The sequence below is a fragment of the Nanorana parkeri genome, unplaced genomic scaffold (genome assembly GCF_000935625.1).
Source record: "Nanorana parkeri isolate BGI_ZX_2015 unplaced genomic scaffold, ASM93562v1 scaffold628, whole genome shotgun sequence".
In the NCBI taxonomy this organism is placed as follows: domain Eukaryota; kingdom Metazoa; phylum Chordata; class Amphibia; order Anura; family Dicroglossidae; genus Nanorana; species Nanorana parkeri.
Window position 1 is genome coordinate 781,464 of NW_017306896.1, and position 27,496 is coordinate 808,959.

Consider the following 27,496-nt stretch of genomic DNA (forward strand, 5'->3'; position numbering starts at 1 on the left):
CTTCCTCGTGGCTCATTATTTCACTGTTCTGCATGTTTGTTGGGCTCCTTCCATTCAAGGGTATAACTATAGTCCTAGCAGACCATGCAAATGCCATGGAGCCCGAAAAAGCACTGGAGTGCCTGGCTCCATAGTGATTTATGGAATTGGCAATGATATTTGGATAAAATAAATGTGTATATATAGTTTGGGAACTGTTTTGCTCTGCAGCGCCTCCATTTAGATAACGTTACAGGGCATTCTATAAACGGACAATGTGAGACTCTTGAGAGCACCTTATTGGAACAGAATGTCCAAAAGCTGCATTCTTTGGACACACACAAACTAAGACCACATTGTACGCACAGATCATAGGTGACCAATTGCTTTATGCCCTTACTGTATATTCACACACTCATGCGAGCCTGCACCACAGGTGTACCATGTGCCCTGCACTTGTATATTCGTTTTAGTAAATCAAGCCCAATGTGTAGCGTATGCCCTCATAAACTTCACTTTTAGTTTGTTATTTCCTAGGTAATAAAACCATTAAAAAATATCGAGTTTATAAAGAATAGGAAACTCTTAATTGTAAAGTGCCTCAAAGTATGCCAAGGGACTTTTTCAGATTTTGCCATGGACACATATTGAAGGTTCTCAGTGGTCTTTAATTTGTAAAGGTTTTGTAAACACTCTAAAATTGATAGTTTACTAAAATTGGACAATGTTTATGTATTTTGTTTGTTTTCCTACAGTCAAAAGTTTACACAAGAACACCAACCCTGTACCTGGATTTCAAAATAGAAAAAGGAGCAAAGCATATCCAGGAGGTGCCTAAAGGTAAGCAATCATAATATTAAAAAGACAAAAACAAAAAAATTACCTGGACACGATCACTGTCATTTGGCATTTTCCTTATCCAGCTTTCTTGTATAGTAGCAAGAAATATTTTGTAAGTATATTGAGTGATTACTGGTCTGTAATAGATCAATGGAGGAGATCTGGTTTGTCAATGTTTATATGCCCTTAAAAGCTCCTTGAAGTCCAACTCTGGGCTCGGGTACCCCAAATCGATCCTGTGCCCCCCTTGTGGCTTCCACTGACCTATGTTTTCAGGTTTTTTGTTTTAATACCTACTTTTTCTGAAGTCTTCTGGCCAGTTAGGTCATGCTGCAGGGTCCTCCTCATCTTTGCTTCTTCATGCTGGGCAGTCGATACTTGTGCCAAAAGTGACACCGATGTGATAATGTCAGTTCTGGTCTCTGCACCAGTACAGTGTAAAAGAAGGGAAGTATAGAGATGCCCCCTCATGGGATGGGGCCATGAATGATGCTCGTGGAATCTCAGTATTCCTCAGTCTTTTGGGTGGAGTTATGCTGGGTGTCATTCAACTCGGACGACGAGATCTTGTGTCAAAGAAGAGGTATTGTGGGGGCCATCTTCATATGGCTGTTTGTTTTTGTTTTTTACTAGCACCTGAGAGATCTTTTTAAATAAAAAAGAATATCTAGACCGTAATTGGGCTTTAAAGTATGTGTATTTTCTGACCCTATCACAATGTCGTCTTGGACCTTTTGGTGGTCTAGTAACATTAGTAGTATCAGAGCTTCTATTTATAGCAATAAAGTAGGGATTGTAAGCTGAATAGGAAGAGCTACCTGTGCATCGGCCTGGTGCTGGTGAAAGCAGTAGTGATCAGGCAAGGTTTCTCAGCTCCCCGATTTCTTGATTTTTTTTTTTTTAAAGAACTCTTGTTTGGGCTTGTAGCATGCTTCCCCATAGATATTAGACCATCATCCTAGAGGCCCCATTCCCACCTGCGACTGGGGTCGATTGCATGAGACTCATGCAATTTCTTACAGGCGGGTTGGGCTGTATAATCCACTGACCACTGCCCACAGCTGTTCACAAGTAATCGCACAGCCTGAGATTACCTGCAGATGATGGCACCAGGCGCAAACACTCTGCGTCCAAATGTGGTCATCCATCTTGTGAACAGCTGTGGGCGGTGGCAGCTGTCATTCGATTATACAGCACCTCCTGTCTACAGCAGTCATTTGTGAGACTCCTTGGGTTGGCCCCGTTTGCAGATGCGAATGGGGTTTAATAAGTCAATAAAAGGCTGGATCAAGTGACTGTCATCTAGTGTGCCCCTAAAGAGTAAGCCAGGGAGAGCGGCTTATCCGGGGTGCATGAATATACAAATGTATTGTTTAAAGCTGAACAGATATAAAATACAGATTAATACAGCTTTGTATTCATTATTACATCCTTAGTGTTTTTCATTACAAGCAGTGTAAGTACCAGATTTAACTATCACAACAAGTGGGATTGTGGATAGAACAGAGAGCGCAAACACTGCCTGGCCAGAAAACAAGTTACTCACTTATATTTAATTGGACTGCCTGTAGCTTTGATTATGGCACATATTCACCATGGCATTGTTTTCATTAGCTTATGCAATGTCACAACATTTATTCCTGTCCAGAGTTGCATTCATTTTTCACCAAGATCTTGTAGAGATTATGGGAGAGTTGGACCACTACAAAAGGTATTCTGTAGCACATCCCATAGATTCTTAGTGGAGTTAAGGTCTGGACTCTGTGGTGGCCATTCCATGTGTGAAAATTATGTCTTGTGTTCCCTTAACCACTGTTTCACAATTTGAACATGATGAATCCTGGCATTGTCATCTTGGAATATGCCCAATGTGCCATCAGGGAAGAAACAATCCATGGTTGTTTAAGAAATGAAAAGCTACTCACTGCATCAGTTAGGGTTAAATAACATCTTGCCGTAAAAGTCTTTGATATCTGTTTATACCCAGAATGTATGTATGTATATATATATATATATATATATATATATATATATATATATATGTGTGTATGTATTTTGAAATAAAAATATATTAACTCAAATAACGTCTTGCTAGATGAATCATAATAATCACTGTAGAAATCATCCAATGAAAGACTCTTACCTATTTGATTAGCTAAATACAGATGGTGACTTGTTTTGGCCAGACAGTGTATATTCATAGTAGTAACCAGGCTGATTTGACTAAATGGACCTATTCAGTAAAGCAGCACAAGAGAAATGTGGATATGCTAAATGCAGTTACCTACAACAACCAGTCAGAAACCATTTGTCCAAGCAAAACTCTGGCCAAAACTTTGCTTTTATTTTGGAATGGAGTTGGAAAGTGTTAGAACCTATTTTATTACTATGTGAGATTTCTCAACACTCCCTGTGTGGTGTCCTGGAGGAGAAGTATGTAAAAGCCATCCAAACAGGCAGCAAAAAACCTGTCAGAGCAAACCTTTATCACTTAATACAAAACTGAAAACACATTTTTGTCTGGAGTTCCATGTTAACTAATTTTACTACAATAAACAGAAATCTATTTTCTAAGGGACTCTGCACTTTGAAGTTATTCTGTGTTCATGTGACATTATATATGCATTTTCTATCTGGGAACTCCAAGTCTGCATCTTTATAAAGGAGAAGTTTCCGCATTTCAGTTTTGTAGCTGTTAACTGTCCCACCACGATTCTGCAAGCTGTGTCAATGTGTTTGGTTCTCCATGTGCTTGGGACTACACGTCAGCCAACATATGAAGCACTGACATGCCAAACAGCTGTACAGTCCTCTGCCTGGCCTCCACCTGCTGTCTCACACAGATGCTCTCCTATTTACTTCAGGCTTGGGTTATGTCTTCAAGACAGACTCTATCCACACAACAATAAATTAGTTTGTTGACTTGCTGGTAAATGTATTTATCTGGCTAGAGATCCTTCTCACTGGCTTTGGAGACTTTTTTAGATATTCACTTGCCCCTTCAGGCCCGAAGGTTCTGATCATGCAACTCTCACACTGTGTGCAGGGTAGTTTTAGTTGAATATATAGTTTTAAATGGACTAAGGACCCATTCACACCTCAGCCAGATCATCTCCAGACCAGACCAGATTGTTTCTGGACCCAAAATGCATCCTAATGTATCCCTATGCTATTTCTAGCCTCTGTTCACACCAGCGCAGTCCGTTCCAGACCAGACCAGAAAAATACTGTATGTCTCATTTTGTCTGGTCTGGGATGCACTGAAACTGCAGGCAGGTTCACACCATTTTCCGGATCAGATCTGGTCTGGAAAATGGTGTGAATCTGCCCTAAGCGTGCATGTTTATGCCTTGACTTTGAGGAATATTAGTGATTTGTCCAGGAAAATCATGACTGTATAATTTTATGTAATTAATTTTTTATTACATTTTCAGCCTTTTCATATCCCATAAAGCTAAACTTGGAGAATTTCACAAAAACGACCCTTGCAGTGGGGCCCCTCTGCACTGCAAGGGTTAAATGTACATTAATTCTAGGTGTAGAAGAATAAGGTTTAATACTAGGGATGCACAGATACTTTTCGAGTACCAGTGCCGATACTTGGCATTTTCATGAGAATTACCAGGGTTGCAGTGGTTGCAGCTGGGACCTGGCTCTGGCGCTCCACCACTGTCCTGAAATCATTAGTCTGTATTGTTTTAGAAAAACTGTCACATGACAATAAACAAAAATGTATCAGTACTCGTACTTGTAAGTACTTGGCCCAGTACCAGTACTTGTACTCGCAAAACTGGTATCTGTGCATCCCTTTTTTATATTTATTTAAAAAAAATCATACATTAAAACAGAGATGTACAAATCCCAGGAGCTCCGTGTGCTCCTTACAAATGACAACTGCCTCCTAATTTTTTAATTTTTCTCTAGTCTAGTCTTGGAGCTCAAAAGTATCGGTACATGTACTCGTACTTGTACCGAGTACTGTACTTGGTATCTGTGCAACCCTATTTAATACTTTACCTTATCCCTTGCATCTATGATCAGAAATAAAGGGGGCCAAATCAAAAGGTGAAAGAGTTCAAAGGTGCTTTGTTCACAATTTGATCAACCCAGCTCTGCTGCTGCCAATCACAATTTCAGTCCTAAAGGAGGTCTTTTTTATCAAATCCTATAAAGATTAATTTGGTTATACTATATTTTGAGTCCAATCAAATCCTTATCCCATTCTAAACCCTCATACAGGGAGAGTGTTGTTGCCCCGGAAACACGTTGGTCATTTATTGTTCTATAAAATTGTGAACAATTAAAGCCAGTTTTGGACTCTCTCACCTTTTCTTGGTTTGGCCTTTTATTTCTGAACATTGAGTCACTTCTTGTAGCCAAACAAGTGGGGCCTGTTTTATTTGGGATCTGCCTTGCCAGGCTCCATGTGAGCTCATTTGCAAACTTATCTGAATCTGGATTATTTGAGTAAGCACAGAAACCCCAGTGCCTCTTAAATGTGTTTCTTTGGAGTTATTCCTTGCTCTAGCAGGCTTTGGGGCACTCACCTCTTATCTCTGATGCTCTGGGTTGTGGGTGCTGTTCTCATTTACAATGGAGGGCTGTGCTTGGTGTGTAAATGTATGAACATTGGGGGCAGGGAGAGCTGGCAGTGTGGTGTGGGTAAGTTCATTTTCTAACATTTTGTGAGCGCATTTAACCCTTGCAGACCTTGGGGGCCCCAGAGATCAGTTTTAAAGTGACAGGGTCATAAAAGAAGTATGGGCCACTGCTGATCTCCTTTTAAAAAATGCTTGCTCCTGTATTTTGGCTCATGTCAGTACTTTTTGAGGCACTGCCGTGGAACATGCAAGCTGTAAATGAGGGTCAGTGACCCAGAAACCATTTTAGAAGGAATGATCAGTAATGGCTTCCATTATTATTCTCAGGTTTCCTTTAACCAGCCCTTATGGCACTGCCAAGGGATTTAAACAAAAAATGGAACTAAAGAAAGGTGAAGCAAATGCACCTAGTACCTTTTTTAATGATGGGTCTTTTATCCCATGAAATAACTGAAGCTAAAATCCAGCAAGTAATTTTTTCTATGTCGTTTTCTGCTATAGTGCTGACAAAATCTGCATTTGGCATTCAAGCAAGTTGGCAGTTGAACATTTGCCTTTGGGCATAGTTACTATGAATTTGTTTTTTGTACTGAAGCTACAGACATAGGGACCAGTAGACATCTTTGGCCCTGCTTCGTGCTGCAGCACTGCCCTTTACTGCAGCACCCCTTCCAGGTCACTGCTTTTTGCAACCTCCTTTTCTATCCACTAGCAATGGATTCTTCTCGGTAGAGCTGCACGGGAATGTTCGAAGGAAAACACAGCTTTGTACTGCAGCCTTCTCTATGCTGGCTACACAGTTTAGTTTTTTTGGAAACTGAAAGGACTGTTGTAAGGGGAAAGGGATTTGGTTTAGATCAAATATGGTAAATATTGGGGCAGTTTTACCCTATGAGAATGCCCTGATTTTCTTATAGGTTACATTAATGGCTCTTTGATTAGCAAAAGCATATGTAAGAATGCCACACATGTCAGCCTTTTCTTTTAATAATAATAATAATAATAATAATAGTAGACGAGGAATAAAAAGATGTTACCGCATGTACAAAAATTCTGAGGGACACAGGAAGCCTTTTACCTTTTGGGTTCTACTGCTGCAGTGGCAGTACAACCCGAAGGTGAAACTTTCTGTATCCCTCAATGAATGAGAAAGAAAAGTGATCACATAAACCGCTTAATACACAAGCTTAAATCTATGGGGATAGAGGAAATGGTGTGTACATGGATAGAGAACTGGCTACACGAACGTGTCCAGAGAGTATTGATAAATGGCTCTTTTTCACAATGGGCTACTGTAATGAGTGGCGTGCCCCAGGGTTCTGTGCTAGGCCCTGTTTATTAATGATATTGGGGAAGGTGTTAATAGCCATGTTTCTGTGTTTGCAAATTATCCTAAAATTGGGAGGGTAATAGACTCGGACTTAGACATTATAACATTACAAGAGGACCTGGATAAAATAGGGGAGTGGGCAACTGTTGATAAATGTAAAGTAATGCATCTTGGGGTTAAAAACAGGCAAGCGGAATACAAATGAATGGGAACTCCACTAGGGAAGTCAGAAATGGAAAAAGATATGTGTGTCATAGTAGACAATAGATTGAATAATTGCTAGCTTTGTTTCCACAGCCTTGCATTGCAAGCTCAGTACTGTCTTGTATTAAAAAGGGAATGTACTGGAGAGACAAAGCGATAATTCTGCCACTTTATAGATCACTGGTTCGGCCTCATCTGGAGTATGCGCTCCAGTTTTGGTCACCAATCCGCAGAAAAGATGTCCTGGAACTGGAGAGAGTCCAGAGAAGGGCAACAAAACTAATGAAGGGGCGAGAGGACCAAAGCTATGAGACAAGGTTACTAAATCTAAACTTGTTCACGCTGGAAGTGTGGAGACTAAGAGGGGACATGATTTTAATGTACAAAATGTTTAGTGGTGATGGCAACATCAGCAGTAAACTTTTTACAGTAAACTCCCTAACAAGGACTAGAGGCCACCACCTAAAATTGGTAGAGAAAATATTTGACCACAAAGGGCATAGGGGATTCTTCTCAGAGTGGTTAAATTTTGGAACTCTCTGCCACAAGCAGGTGGTATCAGCAGAGAGTATGGAATCATTCAAAAATCAATTAGATACCATCCTAAGGGAGCGTAACATACAGGGGTACAGGTACTCATAAAACCTGAGACCCCAGGGGACTCGAATACACACATGCACATGCTACACAATAAAGGTCGAACTTGATGGACCTGTGTCTTTTTTTTCAACCTCACATACTATGTAACTATATTAGACTGTGCCTACATTTTGTATGAAAGCAAGTTTCTGTTGCAGCAAGTATTCCACTATTCCACTGGAAAATGTACTTTCCATTTTCTGTCCAAATATGTCTCTGAGCACAATACGCAGACAACGTTTATTATAAACAAATCATGAGACTGAACAGATAACTTTTTTGGGAGGAAAAAGATCTTTGCTGGAGTCTGGAAAGCGATTCCTGGGAGATGACTGTGGCATAATGTGATAAAAGGGATGACAGGCACCGACACAAAGAGCACAGCCAATATGCAGACTCCTCTACAGAACATTGAAAACGCTCAGGATTCCACAGTATACGTTGAATGGGTTTTATGTTGCATATGATAAGCATATGGATGTCATTTATTGTATGCAAACAGATCTTTGACATGGTTCCAGGGTTTTGAACACAGTTCCAGATATGTGTAAAAGAAAGAAGGTAAACTTTAGAGGCTTTTTATGTGTATAATTGTTCTCTGTAATGAGCCTGCAGTTGTGCGTCTTACTATGTACTTTGGAGATGAAACGGAATCCTGGCATAGTTTTACTTTATAAAACTGTACAATGGCAATGTTCCATGTCAACAGACTCTAATAGGTATGAAGTATTACTTTTGAGTTATTAGTCTAACATGTACATTAAAAAGTAATTTTTATGTGATTTTCACATTTGTATTTGCTTATACATTTGTATTTGCTTTGTCACTGTAGTGCCATGTCACATAGTGATAAGAGTATTGGTGCATAGCAAGATCTATTGGTTCATTGGGCCCCTGCTGTTTTCTTTCACCCTCTTACCCACTGCCCTGTCTAAAGCTAAGCATGTCTAGGCATGGACACATATGACAAATCATACTTCCCATAATGGGAGGGGCGGGGGGATGCCCGGCCCCTTCGAATTTTCATTATCTGTGCAGGATTTTCAGGGACTCCATCGTGGGTCCAGCTGGTGGGGGTCCAATGTGACTGGATATCTGAACAAATATCCATTGCCCAGCAAAGTATTAGTTTACATTTTTGTCCAAGTACTTAGTCATCATGTTTTCAAACAGTTGGCTCCCACTCTCTTAGCTCAACTTCCCTGAAAAGGCAGCACGTCTCCATCAGCTGTCATCTACTAGCTCAGTGAAGGGAGAGGGTAGGAAGGAGGAGTGGGGAGTAGGAGACTGACTTGCCATGTTGTGCCTATGTGTTTGTGGAGACACGCACAGCTTACTAGCACACACATGGGTGGCTCCATAGGACCCTGCAAAGGAAAGGAGCCACCCTAAAACAGGATATCAGGGCCAGTGCTCATGGGACCAGCTGATTCTGCAGGAACCTAAAACTTTTAAACATTAAGGGGTAGTATTCATTGTAAGTGATTTCATCACCATTTGAAAAAGCTTAAAACAATTTAGAATTAATATCACTTTAAATATAAAATGTATGCATAGCTGCATTGATTGGTATATTTTTATAACTACATTTGGTTCAGCTTTAAGGGACTTTCTCTAGTCACTAATAACCTTTTTGTGGCTCCTACAGTTTTTTGTTTGTTTGCTTATATGTGTAAAGCCAAAACTGTTTTACACTTTTCACAGCTAGGTCATTTGCCATACCTCAAAAATGTGATAATGCTATTTACAGACTGCAATATTCAGTATATGTAATTTTTAATGTTGTCCATAGTTCCCCTTCTAAATGAACCTATCCCCACCGTGAGATAATAAAGTGTGTCGGTTCCCTTATAGGAAGATCAATTGTGCTATTCTAGGATCAATGTGGTAGTAAGGGTCAGGTTAGAGGAAAGTTTCCTTTAGTTATATGTAGGGTTAGGCTTAGAGGTCATGGTTAGGTATAGGAATGGGGTGCATGTAAGGAAATTGATTTGCTTTATGTTAGGTATTCAGGTATGATAAAATATTTTTTCAGGTGTGATAAATTCTCTTTTTATTACTTGTTGATCCACCACTAGATCTGTTATATCTCTTCAGAAAAAGTGGCAGTTGGAACAAACCATTTAACATGGATGGGAGTGCCGGTTTAGGGTCCATGCGCAATATTGCTTTGTGGCAATACACATGCATTGGTGCGATGTGGTGTCATTTTGTATGGCATCCCAGTGCATCTTGCTGACAGAATAACATGCATTGCAATGTACGGGCAGAAATTGTAGCTTCACATACATTGTACACTCACCTTTTGGTGGGTGGCCTTAACCCAACACACATTAATGCATATGCGCTATGTTTTATTGTGTATTAAAGAAAAACTCAGACAGGAGCTATTTTTGTCTACAATAACCACATTATATGACCTACAGTGTTAGAAAATCTTTAACCCTTTCTGTGAAAGCAACGTTTATGGTTTTAGTGTCTTCTGCCTATTAATAGCAGAAATGTGGATCATAGCTGAGTGTTTGGCCTCTCCTCCTCCATAACATGATATCTCCAACAGTATATCTATATCATCAGCTTCCAGGGTGATGTGAAGAGGATTGGTAGGCACACATTTTTTGAGGGGTCTGGCAGTGAACTCCATATTCTCTTATAAGGGGAAAAAAACATGCTGATTTGTTTAATCGTTGCAATGTTCTTTTTAGAATATCTCCACAGTGCAGCTCTCATTATATTCACATTGTTGATTGCTGTCACAACTTCCTGCCTTTAACTGGTTGTTTTAGATACAGCCTCTTATCAATCAGCTTTCCTTTTTTTTAGAAAATACAACTTGTATTATGTTTGCAGTATTCATTCATACATGTTTCTCTTTTGTTTACTTTGCAGGGTGGACTGCATTCATCTATACATTGAGCGGTATAATATGTGTGGGTGAGTGTTTATATTAAACACCATTATTATTGCTACTTACATTTATGAATGTTTGGTAGCACAAGCTATCATAATGTTAAACAGAAAGTGGAAAATGATGTGGGTGGCTGGTATTGCGTTGCAGACAGGAGCTCCCACATAGACCGACTACAAAGCCCAGCTATTTCACCATAGTGCCCCTCACTGCCATGTTTGAAATGTGGCTGCACTGGACTCGTGTTCCATATTGTGTATTTTTCATTCAATCCTTTGGCAAGAGGTCTTCTGCGAAGCTCCGGCCAGCAGATTTCCCTGCTGGAATCCTAGAGATGTGCAAGTTGATGAACAGTGAATCATCGTTCATGGGTGGATGACTTTAATACACGTATTTCCTTGTAGACACTTGCTACTCTCCTTTTTCCATTGTAATATTCAATCACAACAGTTTCTTATCCAGTGTGTATTTAACATGGAACTTAGAACTCAAGATGTATTTAATTTAAGGAGCGGAAGATGCTCAGAAGAAGGTTGAAGCTCACCACACAGCAGTCCTAGATGATGGGGACCGTGTCATCTTTGAGAACAAGGTGGGTTTAAAAGAGAACAGGAGTCTTGCCTGCTAAGGTTGACGTATAGTACATATATCTTTTCTTATGCCTCTGATATCTACATATGCACATATTTGTTAGGTGTTCCTCAGTATGTTGCAGGTTAGCAGGTCTGAATGACGACAAACAAAATCATACTCCGGTCCAAAAATACATCATAGGTTTCACCTACTTTGCTGTGTTATTGATGTTATGTTAACTATGCTATCATGACAGAATGATATAGAAGTGTTGACAGCATGAGGCACAAGCGCAAAATGTTTTAAGGGGCCTTTAAATTAGCAGCTCTTCTATTATAAGGAAATTGGTCAAAAAGTCATCTGATGCTATGTTATGATTTCATTATCTATTATCTTTTCAACAGTACGCAGCTTTTTAGAAGACAAACTCGGAGTTCATCTTAGAATTCATAAATCAGTCTTTACTCTCAACTCAAAGTCCTAAGTGTTACCCAGCTAAATGATTATAACCCTCCTGAGTGACTAGAATCATAAAAGAAGTCCCAATATCTTTTCATAAGATGTCCTGTACTACCATTTATGATCATGCTGAAGTTCTTTTCCTTTATTGGCTATTTGTCTGCACTGTCTTGATGATAAAGGAAGAAAAAGTTTCATAAGAAGTGTACTGCACTCTGTTGCCTCTACACATGCTGTTTGTTGACATATTCATGAATGAAGGTTTAAAGTAAACCTGTCATTAGAGAACTATGAGTGCTACCATTGTTGCCTTCTAAAGATGCTGTTTGTCTGGCTGTTATGCTGACCCCCCCTGGCTTTAGGACCTTTTGGGTCAGTTTCCCGGAACAAGGAAAAGTCAGAGAAAAGTAAAAACTCTTCAGCTGCATATTTGATCTGGGTTAGTGACTTAAAGTATTAAAACCAGAGGATGAGCATGACTGTAATTTGGTATTGTCAACCAGAGATCAGCAATGGTATTTTCCAGGTTTTCCTCACGGCATGGTTTCCTAAAGAATGAGTGTGATCTGTCTTGACTTCAGACCGGTAGACTATGACAATTGTCTAATGGAACAGTGTGAATGAGAAACCATTATTAAACAAAGCTAAGTGTATACATTTTTTACTGCAGGATGAAGACCTGGCCCACTTTGTTTTGGTTGCCGGAGAGCCCATTAAGGAGCCAGTTGTGCAGCATGGTAAGAAATATGGCTTTAAAAAAAAAAAAAAACTTGACTGAAAGTAATATGAAAGTGTACACGGAAACAAACACAACAGAAGGGCTACTACAATGAGGTCTGGATATAGATTGTGTAAATAAAAAGAGAAGGTTCATTATAGCAAATACAACAGAAAAGAAAGGTATGTCATTAAAGTGACACTAAATTCAGGAGTTAAATCTTAAAAATACATTCAAGTACTTTAACTATTAACAAAAATGTATCGTATTTGTGTATCACTCGGCTGTAGATCCTCAAATCATCTCTGAATTGGTGCCGACACTGTCCTTCCTTCTGAAGGGTGGCTACTTTTGTTCCCCATGGTCCCTGTGTGTGTTATAAAGTAGCCACCAATCCAAGCTCACTGGACTACATGGACTACAATCCATGGACTACAATCCATGGACTACAATCTCAATACAAATTAGTAAACTAAACATGAGATTGTAGTCCATCATGGGAGTGAGCTTGGACTGGTGGCTACTTTACAACACACACAGGGACCATGGGGAACAAAAGTAGCCACTCTCCAGAAGGAAGGACAGTCAGCACCAATTCAGAGATGATTTGAGGATACTTTTTTGTTAATATTTAAGGTACCTAAATGCATTTTTAAGATTTTACTCCAGAGTTTAGTGTTATTTTAAGATATAATAGTAGTTACACAATTCTATACATAAAGAACAAGTTTGAAATTTCTCCCAAAAATCTTTATTGTCCATTATTATATTTAGGAGAAAATGGGAACATGTTCCAAAAATGAGATTAGTTTGGCTGCTGTGTTCAGATTGGTGGGATAAACACTGATGTGGCACTCCTTTTTCACAGTTCTATAGATATTGAGTGGTTTAAGCACAGGTCAGTAGACTTGTTTGGTCAGCTTTCCTTTTAGGCTCAGGGTACAGGGATAATTAGTATTGCAGTAACACTATTACTGCATTTTTGTTTTAGAAGCCAAGATATCTCAAGTTATTAAATCCTCCTATTGTGTAAGATGCTGTTTAATGGCTTAGGTCACAGTCTTGGCTTTGACTGAAGAATGAGCCACAATTATTGCCCCTATTATTTGTATTTTAGTGTTCAAGGTTAACAGCAGTCTGCACAGCTGTCTGCCATGTTGTTCCATTTAAGGTGACATGATAATGTCTCTGTAAACAATGTGCTGGGAGTCATTGGTGCGCAGAACATCTTGAAGAGCTCTGTCTAAAGTGACATGTTTAAGCCAGTGAACTATTGACAGTCTGTAAGATAATAAGGACTAAGTATACAGACATTTTCTGTTTTGTCATATGGAGGTCTCTATAGAGCAATGCTCCTCAAACTTTCTTTACAAAGATCACATCTGTGCCTTATAACTAATTCACAGTCTACTGATTTCATACATTGTCATGACAATTAAATCAACCTCCAATGCATGGCTGTAAATTCTTCTGTTACACACACATTTTGCATTTGAGCAGAATTCCAATGTCATGAATTAAAGGTAAAGCCCAATTTTTGGAAGAGAATAATAAATGCATACTACATCATAAGAAAAATGTGCATTTATTATTTTTTTGCATTGGAGCCAGTAAGGCAATGCAACTGCAATCAGTGGATCATGGGCACAATGCTCTGACTCATTCAGATCCTCCCTCACATTCCTGACCAAGATACGGACATTCAGTAACATAGAGGGGAGGCAGAATAATTGGACTACAAGTATAGTGACGATGTGTGATGTGGTGGCTTATAGGACTTGTAGTTTCTTCATTCACAGATCCTGTCAAAGGATCTGTGAATGTATGATGCAGCTGTGTGGGTGGGGCCATGCACAGCCACACTAAATTTTAAAAAATAGCCTGCGGGGAGATGAACCCCCACAATTCAGGTAAATGGGGTTCATTTTACACCCATATTCAGGTGTACAATTAAACATGGTCCAAAAGGTAAACCAAACCTTAAACTTTCAGTTCTTATATAGATTTATAGGACTTTAGCCACATTATGTATTGGTCAGAGGTAACCGATGTTCCTTTTGAGACTTTCATTCGGCCCTTCTTTATTTGTAGCTTGCCGTATCTCTTCCCCAATTTCTATCTCATTTATGGGACGCAGGGACAATTACCTCTCCCTTTATTTAGCTGCATGTACCCTCTCATTTCTTCAGTCACCTGTTTGTATTAGTGAGTCCTCTTCCCCTTTAATCTGCAGAAGAGTCTGTTTCTGCCGCTCTCTTACTTTAAGACCCATATAGTCCCCCAGCCTTGCAACCCTGGGCAGTACAGTGGCATAGTGGTTACTGCTTCTGCCTTGTAGCATCGGGGGTCCCTGATTCCAATCCCAGCCAATCACAATCTGCAAGAAGTTTGCACATTCTCCCTGTCATATTTCCTCCTACACTCCAAAGACATGCTGGTAGGTTAATTGTCTCCTGTCTAAATTGCCCTGTATGTATGTGAGATGAAGACCTTAGATTATAAGCTCCTTGAGGGCAGGGACTGATGGGAATGTGCTTTATGTAAAGCACTGCATACATTGTCGGTGCTATATAAATACCTGCAATAAATAAACTACTGTCCTACTAGGAACAGAGACCAAAACCTTTCATCACCTGTGCTATAAATGAGATCCTCTTTTCCCCTCCAATGTTCTTTTACTTTAAAAAAAATGTATGAGCTTATAATTGCGTAGGCTATAAAAATGGAAGCTAACCTGTTCTCACTACATGTTTAGTAAAATAATTTGAAATCTTAATTGCAGGAACCCTAGGGTGTCCACACCTACCTTCCTTACTGCCATGATATTCCACTTCAGTCCAATAAAAAGAAAAGTACTTCTATGTATAGGGCACAGGTGATATCCCCAGTTGTCTTTTACTCAGTATAGTGTGCTCAGTGCAGGGGTGGACTGTTGTCAGGCACTGGGCGCTGTTATGGTGGGGATGGATGCTATGCAAGTACTGAATTTGATAAAGTAAGTGTTTGCATAGTATGTGTGGAGCCCCACAGCCATACAGGCACTTTCCATCTTTGCACTACAGCCCATGAAGGGTATTGACCTTCTGGAGTAGGGTGTCTGCAAACCAACTTTAAGGTTACCTTACTAAATATAAAGGTTACATTATTATGCCAAAATGTGAGGTTTCCTAACACATACAAGAGGGACTGTATATGGGCTGTTACTGGGTTGGTATCAAAAGGATATATCCTGTTCATGCATGGTCTCTCACACTCTGTCAATGTAAATCATTGGTGTCAGGAGAATGATCACATACCTGTGAAGCTGTGTCTCCAGCCCGTTGGAATGATAGAAGGCTGTATGAGCTGTCCAGCATACCAGTATTAACAAAGGCAGCACTTGTGTGATAATCCTCCCATTATTAACACAAGAAGATTGAGAAGCATAGAAAGTTGTGCAAGTGGTCTCCAGACTACCATTTATTAACATAGATGTAGTGTGCAATGAGGTCATTAAGATGATAACCACATTTGCTATATAGTAACCATTACTGGAGAATTAAAGTGTATTTAAACCCAAAAACAGAAAGTGGGGCAACCACAGATGCCCCCATATATACAGTGGAGGAAAACAAAAAACAACGTAGGCAGGAAGTGTATTTGCAGGATTACCAGGTAAAAAGAAAAGGAAAAAAAAAGCTGATGAAGTCACAACGTCTAAGGACTGGTAATCTGCAATGTATTACTTTTTTTTCTGGTTTAGATAACCTTTAAGGCAGCACAGTGGTTACACCTCAGTATAAGCAATGGCTTCACAACGTAGAACATCTGCTATAGACAGTAGATGAACATTGCCCAGTCCTAGCAATTTCAGCCTAATTGGACCTCTAAGTGAAGCAGACTCACCCAGCCTTATCCACCCCTTCATATTCATAAGGGCTGCAGGAAACATTGCTATATACTTGTGCCATTAGATATGATCTGAAAAAAGTTATTTATTTGATTTTTACTTTCACTTATAGGTCCATTTGTGATGAACACAAAAGAGGAGATTGCTCAGACAATTGAAGATTACAGCTTTTGTAAAAATGGATTTGAAAAGGCCAAAACTTGGAAGTCAAAGATTGGAAATAGATAAGAACGGGCAGATCCTATCTGTCTATACAGAGTACTGTGGCACTGGCTGTAGAGAGATCATACTAGGCAATCCTGTCATGGATGATTGGGAATTATTTTTCTAATAATAGCTTATTTTGTGTGTATTGTTGTTGAATTTGCACTAGTATATATCTGGGGTTTTTGATAAAGATGATCATCATTGTCAAGGTCATTCTTAAATCTTTCTGGTCATAGAGGTTCTCTTCTGAGAGCAACATAATAATAATCTTTTGTTCTTTTCCTTGTGTTTTTTGTTTGTTTGTTACTTTGTTGTGCTTATATTCATTAATATACTATATCTTCTACGAGGCAGAAACTTAGTTGAATGAATGTTCATTTAGTCACAAAGGTAGCAGCGATGGTAGGAGGCATTCTGGGTCTTTTACCTTTATTAATGTTAAGTCATATTCTTGTGAATATTAAGATGGCTGTCTCCACTCTGTATGGTTATGGGTCCATTTCAAGTTGCAATTAAATAAATGTAACCCAGCTATGGAAGCATTATTCTTTTCTATACATACATTACTTTTATACTTTGCTATCTTTATGTATTGTAAAAAGCAAATAAATATATATTTTAAATGCGACCATCTGCGTAGGTCTTATTGAAAGGGAACCTGCTACTAAAATAAGGGAATTTGGAAGAATCAGGAGTTAAATCTTAAAAATGCATTTAAGTACCTTGACTATTAACAATACTGGACCTTATTTGTGCATCACTCAGCTGTGCTGACACTGCCCTTGCTTCTGGAGGGTGGCTACTTTTGTTCCTCATGGTCCCTGTGTGTGTGTTGTAAAGTAGTCATCACTCCAAGCTCACTCCCATGATGGACTACAATCTCTTGTTTAAATTAGTTTAGTTTACTAATTTGTATTGAGATTGTAGTCCATCAGGGGAGGCAGCTGGGAATGGTGGCTACTTTTCAACACACACAGGGACCAGTAGCCACCCTGCAGAAGGAAGGACAGTGTGGCTATAAAGTCTTGGGTATGTACCTGACACTCTCAGAACTGAAGAAGCTGATTGGATAAGCAACGGAACGTTAACCTTATTTAACAAGTCCATCCAAATGTGAATAACTACTACTAGCCACGAATCCTTAGATTTTCCACAAATGATTACTTAGCAATAAGTCGCTCATTTGCATTTTCTGCTTTATTTCACACTGCTCTGTAACACTGTGATGCTCAACTGCCCAGATAAGGCATCAATCTCGGGTATCCAGGAATGATATACAGTAATGGAGATCAGCAGTAACTAATTTTTGAGGAATCCTGCAAGGCTATTGGCTATTGTCATCTGCTGTGAGCCGGAATGGGAGAGAAGCCAGAGTCTGACTGCCTTTACTGCCAAGCTCTGTATCACATTTAACACACATGCTTCCTTGAACGCTGTGAAGAAACTTTCAATACACAGTTTGGATTACGGCTTTGCCCTGCTGCAGATATCAGTTCCTCCTCTCTATCGAGAGATAATGACCAGGCATTGGTACTGTTTGGATCATCTGGAACTCCTATCCATATTTGTCTATTTCATTGCATGTTGATTCAAAAGAGAGGAAAGCGGGTGAAATCTACATAAGTCATTTTCCAGCTGTTCTATTTCTGGCCAGTAATTATCTCTTCCCGCAATTACTGGAGTGGCTGTCAGCAATCTGCCTGTTTTCTTTAAGGGACTTTTAACACCATGTACATTAAAATAGGTATCTGTAGCTGCTCCTTATCCAGTGCCTAATTATTACTGGAACACCGCACGCCAATATGACCTGTTTGTGGGGTGTTGCAAGCTTTTTGGTGGTGTCTTTGCATCTTCTTCAAGCATTTGACTACGCCAGTGGAAGCAATAAGGTAAGGACATATGTTCCTATTGAAGATCTGAACTGTGGAAGCCTTGTAGGTCTACTTATGTATGTAATAAAAACTGACTGCTTCTAACCTACTTGCCAGCTGCTGACTTTGGATTGGCACGTTATGCTGCCCTACATCAGCTACAAAGGATGCTTTTAATAAAAATAGTCTGCTTGTGCAATGTTGTGGAATAATATATATACAAGGAATTATCGTAGTCAGTCTACAAGTGGTTAATGTATGACTGGTTGCTATTGGTTACTGCATCTTGCCTAATCAAGTAAGCCCAGTTGTATTATAATGGGAGGAACTGCCCTGGCTCAAAATAAAACGTTACTGAGATTGGCAAAGTGAAAAACAAAAAAGCTAGAACATTTTTTAACACAACAATTACGTAATTTCACCAATAGTGTTAGATGAAACACTCATTTACTGACTGTTATTTATGGAGTATGGATCCCCTTTCATTAATTTGTGTAGGCACACCAGTGAAAGATGAAATCTGATTAGCTCTGGGTTACAGAACCATCAGGCAGGGTATAAGTAATGGGTGAGCATTAAAAAGCACTAGGAAGGAACACACATTTGTAGACTTGGTTATCAGAAAACATACAGTTTTTGGAAGAACACAAATAGCACTTGGCTAAGAATATAGAACAATTGTTTCTGCACATTTTGTACCAATGATTTTACTTACTCATAAGAAAGAAATGACAGACATTAAAGGTGCTAAGTGTCCGCACGAAGATTGGGAAATAGCACATCCAGCGTTATGAAGTACTGGTCATTGATACACTTGGCTCCTTAACTAAGGGGCTAACTTGCAATGTCACTGCATGTAGAATTGTATATAAAACTGGACCAAAATCTTTAATGTTTTTAATGATTATGGTATGTTTCCATTTCCATTTGCTTTTAACAGTCTGATAGAAAGTTACCGCTTATAAGCGATACCTACAGGAATATTTTGTTGTGCAGAAGTTTTATGATCAAATGAATGATAAACATTACTAAATAACATATACTAACGTTTCATTTTATTAAAAAGTACAGTTTTATATTCATCTTTCTGGTAAATGGAAAGAAACAATGTATATAAAATATTCTGGTACATAAAATGCTAGTTTCAGCACTGGAAGTCCAGTCCCTCGTGTATTCATGTTCACTTTTTTCTGCAAAGGACTCCGTACCCAGATCTTCTCATCAGTCGGGTGATGGTCTTGTACTTGTTTCTAGAAGTATTCTAGAAATAGCTGCGGTTTTGCCAATATCAATTGGTTTGGCCTCTGCACCAAAACATTTATTGCAGAAAATAACACAAAAACATTTGTGATCCTGAAAACATTTTAAACTGATGCTTATCATTTTTATGTTCAGGTTCAAGCGTTAGCATGCCAGTTTTCTGGTTCAACCATTGTTAGTTAACAATAGTCCACACATTCTAAAAAAGGTTCCAAGAGAAATACAACAGAATTACAGAATCAGTGTCACATCTGAGGAATCCAGAATTGTAGATAGTGGACTGGTTATGTTTTCATGAAGATTGCAACTTTTGGTATATAACCCGTATTTCCTATCTCCTATAGAAGAATATGATATGGGAGCTATGATATGCATTGGAACATTTGAACACAAAAAAAAAGAACTGTGTTAGAACTTCTATGCAAGTGCTAAAGATGATTAAAGGAGAACTATGAGGTGAGTGCCTTTCACTCACCTCATAGTTCTAGCCGACCTGTGACAATGAGACTGTCACAGGTCAAAACTGTAACTGCACTTTACAGTTGCAATACAATTTCAGTACAGGAGGGTTAGGAGGGCCCTGCTCATGAGAGCTTACAATATAGTAGGAGGGGCAAGTTATACAAAAGGTAATACTTGTGTTGGATGAGAAGAAGTATTGTGTTGGATAAGAAGAAGTAAAAGGACAGTTATTATATTGAAGTGGGATACAACTTGTAAATGCAACTTAACTTTTTTAGCTCATCTGTGTTAGTTTCATTGAATATCTGCACAGCTGGTTTCATATTGGGAGAGGGAGAGCCAGCATTTTGAGCCAATCTGTTTCTTCCGCAGTTCACATGTGCTGACCGTGAACATGCTGACTAAAGGTCCCCACACACCTTACGATAATCGCGGGAAATCCCGCGATTGTACGATTATCGTAAGGTGTGTGTAAGCCGTGTGACCTCTACTACTGTAAGGTCGCACGACTTTAAACTTACGGACATGTTCGAAAACCCGCCGAGCATCGTACGATGTTCGGCGGGTTTGTGGCATGTCCGTACGATAACAGTCGTACGGGCCGGCGAGCGCAAGCGCACACTGCCCGTTCGGCGTTGCGGTCATCGGAAGCCCGCCCCTCAGGGGGCGTGGCTTGCGATCATCACAATTACGATCTGCCTATGCAACATAGGCAGATCGTACGTTTTTTTAAGTACCTTACAACCATCGCAAGACAGAAGTCTTGCGATGGTTGTAAGGTGTGTGCCCAGCCAGAGAGAAATCAGAGTGAGCAGAGCAATGATGGCTGATTGTGCAGTGAAGGACACAATCAGCAGACTAGTAATTTGACCAAGTTTTTCATGAACTGTGATGTTGTAGTGGAGGTCATAGACATGGCTGTGTTATCTGGCAGGTGTGCTGGATGACAAAACAGTGTTACAAATACAAATATATGCTTCAACTGTGTATTTAGATACCAGAGTTTGGCTTTAATGCCTAACAGTTGTATGCGTGCTATAAAGTATCTAAGTTATTGAAGTTACAGTATCAAATATAAACCTCAAGTATCAAGATATATGCTATTGTGATCTTGATAAAACGTCTGACCTATTCTATGAATATTCTAAATACTGTTGATCCAGAATAAGGTAAAACAAAACCCTTGTGGTCCCATGAGTGCTTTCAGATTACTTATTTACTCCAAGGATGAACACTACCAATTCTAGCTGGAAATGGATGGAACCCAATCCACATACTTTTGCCATCACCACGTCCTTTGGTAGAGTATTCCAAAGTGTGACCGCTGTTGTAATGAAGCAACCTCTTTTATACGGATTGTGAAATTGTTTCATGACCAACGATTGCTGACTACACAATCAGTTCAGTGATTCAACATATCCCGGCATTGCTGGTGATTGTTCATTATACTCAACTCTAACATACTTTTAAATATTTATGAAATTTCCTTTTAATATGTGTTTTGTTTCTACAGAAACTGTACCCATTTTGTCTAATCTTGGTGTACTGCTGGCTGCAATGAGTATCCCTGCCCACTCCTGAACTCTCCCAACCTTTGCTATGCCCTTTTTACACGCATGGGTATCTTTCAACTGGAGCTGACCTCAAAAAGTGAAGATCTGCTATCATAAATGGGAACAATCGGGAAATGTTAATTGTACCCAAGCAAAAACCCTACAAAACCTATATTTTGCATTGAATTCCTCCTGAAACACACAATAGACTTCCTGTGCCTGGGCATTTCCGTGCCTTAAGCCTCGTAGCTGTATATTTGCAATGTAAAATCTAAGGCACAGCTACTTTTGTTAGCGCCACATAATATAGAATGAGATTTTGTGATGTCACTACAGTGCTGATCACAGTTCTCCTTTCTGGAGAGGAAGCTGTACCTAAGGACCTGCAGTGCAAGGATCTCCCTGCTTTATTCATTCTGCTATTGCTTTAAATTTCCTCAATGAGTCACCAGACCAGTAGTCATCAAGGGTCAGTGCTGACAAATGGAAGCCATGTCCTGTCTCTACCAAGATGGCCACCTGCACACAGGCACAATGTAGATTAAGGAAAAGTAAGCCAGTAAATGGACAAAGATCTGCTAAATGGGGACCACAGGCAATACTAGTGAGTAGTCATTTGTCCCAAAGTTCAGGCCCTCTTTAAGGTAAGGCAAATAATATAGCGGCTTTATCATACATCAAATCAGGTCTCAAGCACACCTTTGTCATTGCTCAGCGACTTGTCTAAGAAGTGTTACTGGAGGCAGTATTTCCTATGCTTATCACTACTATGTGATATACACTGAAATGTTTGGGTGGTTATCTTTGATTGTCCTGTACAGTCACACTGAGCTGTGAAGTGTGCTTGGATTTCTTATCTCCGAGTCAAAAATCCCCACAATACCTCTAAGCCGTGACCAGGGAGTTAGTGTTTTGCTGTCTACAATAAAAAAAAACTATATTTTGCAATATGTGATGGATTGGCAATGTTATTCCTTTAGCCCCAACTTGTCCTCTGAGTTTATGCGTAACCTTTTCAGACTTTACAAGTCATTCTGACAAGCGAAGCCTGGGGCTTTATTGAGTGGTCCGTGCGCTGCGGTCATCAAGACATCTGCAAAAGTAAACATTCCAGACATGAATTTGAGATCACTCCACACATTACCAGACAATGTCTCTGCTAATCAAAGACACCTGTGTTTAGCTATTGTACTTTACAAATAATTTTATTTGAATTGTGAGTGAATGATAGTAAAATAAAAATAGAAACTGCTAATGCCAAAACTATGGTGAGGCAGGAAAAAGGAAGTGGCTAATAATGTAAAATTACCTAAGAAAATGTTTACATTTTTAACACTGCTGAGCTGACAATTAACCACTTGCTGACCGCGGTGTTAATCCCCCTTCCTGGCCAGGCCATTTTTCAGTGTTCAGTGGTGCAGTACTTTGACTGACATTTATTCTGTCATACAACGTTGTACTGAAATTAATTTTATACCATTTTTTGGGGACAGATAGAGCTTTCATTTGGTGGTATTTAATCACCACTGGGGATTTTATTTTTTTAATTTATAACAAAAAAAGTACCCTAAATTTTGTTTTAAAAAAAACCTGTTTCCCTATGAAATGTTATGAAACATTTATTATCACCCCAATTTTTTGGTAAAATATAAAAGACGGGGTCACGTCAGGTAAATAGACACCAAACATGTCAAGCTTTAAAATTGCGTGCGCCCACGAAATCGCAGAAAACGACCACACCCAAAATTGGCCATAGGCGATGCTATAAAAGCTTTTACCGCTCATCAGTTTAGTGTTATCAGTAATTAATGGCCCTAAAATTATTGCTCTCATTCCGACGTTCGCGGCGATATGTAACATGTGTGGCACAATAGGCAGAATTGTCGTTTTCGCACGTTGACGCACCGAGCGCTCTCCCTTTGATCTCCACTGACAGCATCGCCGTGCCTGTCCCAGCCGGACCAGGCACAGCGTATCCTGGGACCGGCAGCAGCGGCAAGGAGGCGGCAGTGACGGAGGTACGGGTGGGGGGCGCACACCTGCAGCTACTGCAAGTGATCGGGCGTCTCTAGATATGCCCAATTGCTTGGATGTAAACATTGCTAACAGTTCCCCACTCGTGTGCTCGCCGCGCACAAGAGGGGGGAGGGGCAGGACGTCTTAAGACGCCCTCCCGCTCCTACAGGACTCCCGTCCAGCTGTTCAGGAATGGCTGTGGACGGGAGGTTTTTAAGGAACTAAGTTTGGGGGGAGGGATATTTTTGGTGCACAGGGCCGTAACTACAGATCAAAACCTCATAGCACAAATGTGATGCCATCACATTTGAAGATGACACTTCAAAAGAGGAGGGGCGGGCTGAGGTGTCCGACACTTCAGAAGCAGATGGGCGGGCTGAGGTGTCCGACACTTCAGAAGGGGAGAGACGGGCCAAGGTGTCTGATGCTTCAGAAGGGGCGGAGGGGGAGGGGGGAGGCCAAAGTGTCGGACGCTCCTGTCTGCAGCATCAGACTGGTAGGGAGCCGACTCGCAATCTAGCAGCATTAGCTTGGCGAATGACTGGTAGATTGTTATCGACCTAATGGGCACCCCTGTTGCAGACTTTACAGGGGATTAGAGTTGAGAGTTGTCATCAACTGCAACCACTCCCACCTTTAATGATACAGTACATTACCTTCACATGCCCTATGTTTAATTTGCCTGAACAACCTAATGGGGCCCCTTTCCACCCCTGGGCCCCATAGCAGCCGTCTGGGCTGCTATGGTTATAGTTACACCACTGGGTGCAAAGCTTCCAGGGCCAAGAAGTAGTGTGTGCTAGGTTAACACCTAACTCCTAAAGTGTATTTCCAATTTTGCAGTTAGAAGTTTGAAAACCCCACTATGTTTTTTATGTGTTCCCATTCAGAAAGTGTACCTAAATATCATTTTTTTTTTAATTTCTTACCATTTATGTCTGTGTAAGGGACCATTGCAAGCATCTCTCTTAATTTCCAAGTGAAAGGAATCTCTGTCTGTCCCATTATAAAGACTAGGGACAGAATAAGAGTCCCCTCATTAACATACAATGCTTCTAGTTTTAAACCTTTTGGTAGGACAGACATTGTTCATATCTTTAAAGATGGCTCTCCTGCTGTCCATTCTGCTGAACACTGCTCCCAGCAATAAAAATGGTCCCCCAAAGTCTGCGGGGAAACCAACACTTTTTGGGGGGTCGATCTCTGAATCCGCCCCCCCCCCCGCCCCCCTGCAACTCTCACTTGTTTCTCCTGCTGACATCACATCACTGCTTTCTCCAGCAAGGCTTTGCAGTGCACTTGCAACTGCAACCTATTCAAAATGTATGAGCTGCCTTACTGCAATGCATGTTAACATGTGACACAACACGCATGTAGTAATGCAATGCTAAGGTGTGGAGAAGGTATCCATGGATAACAGGCTTCTCTTCTCCATGCAGCCATTCCTCTGAAGCCCCTTCTCTTTGGCACTGTGCCCTGAAGCGGCAGGTCTGACATCATCACTTACAATGAAGGACCAGCAGTGAAGGGGACAATGCAGGACCAGCAGTCCTGCATAGTATGTGACAACACTGAGGGCTTGCAAGCATCAGAGAGAAGAGAAGAGTGATGGCTGCTGGGGGAGTGAGGGGTGCTTTTTACACAATGTATTATGGTATCACAGTAATACAAGCAGTCTAAGTGGCGGAGAGGGCAGGCTAGTGGTGCAACTTTGCAGACTAGCAGTGGCAGCTGTTAAATCTCAAAAGCACCGAATGACCGAAGCTAAGGGCAATATCTGATGCCTGTGAAGGGGACATTGAGTGAAATGTTTTACAAAGAAGCAGCAGTCTGAGGGTAATGGGATACACATATCTAATGTCCCAAAAAATCCAAAACCTCAATTTTAGCCTAAGTATGAGCCTTAGGCAAAATGATTCCGGGGTGGTGGGGAAATCTCTACACCTGAGTTCTCAGACCTCTGCACAGACAGTATTATTATTAGAATGCAACAGCAGAACAGGGAACACCCAATGGTGGATGGGATCAAAGCCAGCAATATAGTATGGCTATATGACACTAAGTGACACAGCTCAGCAAGCTCTACCACTATCTAATGTCACTTTTAGGTAGGGATGAACCTTTATACAGCAACTGATCCCAGTGAACTGAATTGTATATTTGCTTAACACTTACAGTTTATATGCTATGCAGTGGAACATAATTTATGTTCAGATTTCAGTGATGAATATGTACAAAATGTTAGCATGGTTGGTCAGCATTCATTTACACATGTCCGCTGAGCAGATTAATTTTCCATCCCCAGGCTCAAGGTTGTGTAATACAGTTTGTTATGAATCTCTGTGCCAGAAAAATGTAATTCCCATGATATCAACATCTTTCAATACAGTGTGCCTGACTCTGCAGAGATGAATCAGAGGAAAACACTAATCTGCATCTACATAAAAGGGCAGGTGCCAGTGCTGGGCTTTCTTTTGGGGAGTTTAACATAATCAAGATAATTTCATAAAGTGATGTAAAATGCTATGATGATGTGCAGAGCGCAGTACCAGCCAGTCAGATCTCACCTGACATCCACTTGGAAATATGTAATTGTAAGAGATCATTACTAATTGAATGCTATGGGCTGTGACATTTCACATTACATGATGGGGCTGATTTATTGGTCATTTTGAATTTCTATGCTCCTTGGCTACATTTAGTGTAAGTAATGTGTTGCGAACGAAATTTGGTCAGCTTCATGAGCTGGGTGAATGCTTTATAAATCAGCCCCTTTGACTCGTTAAATACTGCCATATGGCAATTCAGTTATGAATCTTAAAGGTTAACACCACTTAAACAAATGGCATAACCTATAATTGCCACACAAGCCATTTTGTGGTTGGATTTAAACTTACTATAACATTGATGCCTGGTGTGTAATTCATCTCATATCTCCTGATAGCTACATTTGACTGATAATATATACAGTGCAAAAGTAGCAGTTGGAGCATTTTTGTATTGTTTGCGAACGGAATGGTGAAATCTTCATTTAATATGGTTTGTGGAATTTGAAGCATAACTCCAGACAAGCCCAAAAACATTTTATGAATTCACTCAGCATCATGAAATATTATTACTTAGTGCTGCTGCTAAAGCTTGTCTTTATAGGCATCGGTGAGGATCACAGTGCACATGGATAACGTATCTTTTATATACATTGTATTCCAGTAGCTATTCATGTCATTGATGGTGTTGTCCTATCCAGGGCTGTGCTGCCAATGAGGCAGTTTGGCCAGCCCCCTCAGGTGGCACTCATGGTGGCACTGTGTGTGTGTGTGTGACAGGGTCAGCATTACTATGATCCCTGCCTGGCCACTGCATCTGTCACCCGGGCAGACATGGCGGCAAAGCCTCTTCAGTGACAGGGAGCCTGTTAACAGTAAAGCGTTACTGAGCACAGTACTGCGGGCACCTTCCTGTGTGACAGGAGCAGCGGCCAGCCAATAACTTTTACTCACTGATGCTGAGTACTACTGTAATTTCGATAGGCCCAGTGCCACCATACCTGGGAACTTTTAGGAATTGCAATTCCTGAGATTGTGGATGGGGCAGGAGATGGAGCTATGGTGGGTGACAATGCAACTGGCTCCCACCTATCCACCATTCCAGTGACATTTACAGAGCATCTGGCTTCCACCTAGCCACCATACCATTGACACTGACAGAGCATCTTGCTTCCACCTATCCACCATACCATTGACACTGAATGAGCATCTTGCTTCCACCTATCCACCATACCATTGACACTGACAGAGCATCTTGCTTCCACCTATCCACCATACCATTAACACTGACAGAGCATCTGGCTTACACTTATCCACCATTCCATTGACACTGACAGAGCATCTGTCTTCCACCTATCCACCATTCCAGTGATACTGACAGAGCATCTGGCTTCCACCTATCCACCATACCATTGACACTGACAGAGCATCTGGCTTACAC

General features: G+C 40.4%; 2 protein-coding genes across 2 annotated transcripts in view; both read left to right on the forward strand.

Moving 5' to 3' along the window:
• The window catches only part of PIR (pirin), a 40,411-nt gene extending 23,841 nt beyond the window's left edge, over nt 1-16,570 (forward strand). Inside the window, exons 5-9 of the mRNA XM_018563058.1 lie at nt 735-819; nt 10,483-10,527; nt 11,011-11,093; nt 12,204-12,270; nt 16,253-16,570. Of these exons, the coding sequence (XP_018418560.1) occupies nt 735-819; nt 10,483-10,527; nt 11,011-11,093; nt 12,204-12,270; nt 16,253-16,368 (396 nt within the window). The 3' untranslated portion in view covers nt 16,369-16,570. The remainder of the gene's footprint in view (nt 1-734; nt 820-10,482; nt 10,528-11,010; nt 11,094-12,203; nt 12,271-16,252) is intronic.
• Nucleotides 16,571-17,882: 1,312 nt separating this feature from the next.
• The window catches only part of VEGFD (vascular endothelial growth factor D), a 46,568-nt gene continuing 36,954 nt past the window's right edge, over nt 17,883-27,496 (forward strand). The window contains exon 1 of the mRNA XM_018563063.1: nt 17,883-18,236. Within this exon, the coding sequence (XP_018418565.1) occupies nt 18,150-18,236 (87 nt within the window). The 5' untranslated portion in view covers nt 17,883-18,149. The remainder of the gene's footprint in view (nt 18,237-27,496) is intronic.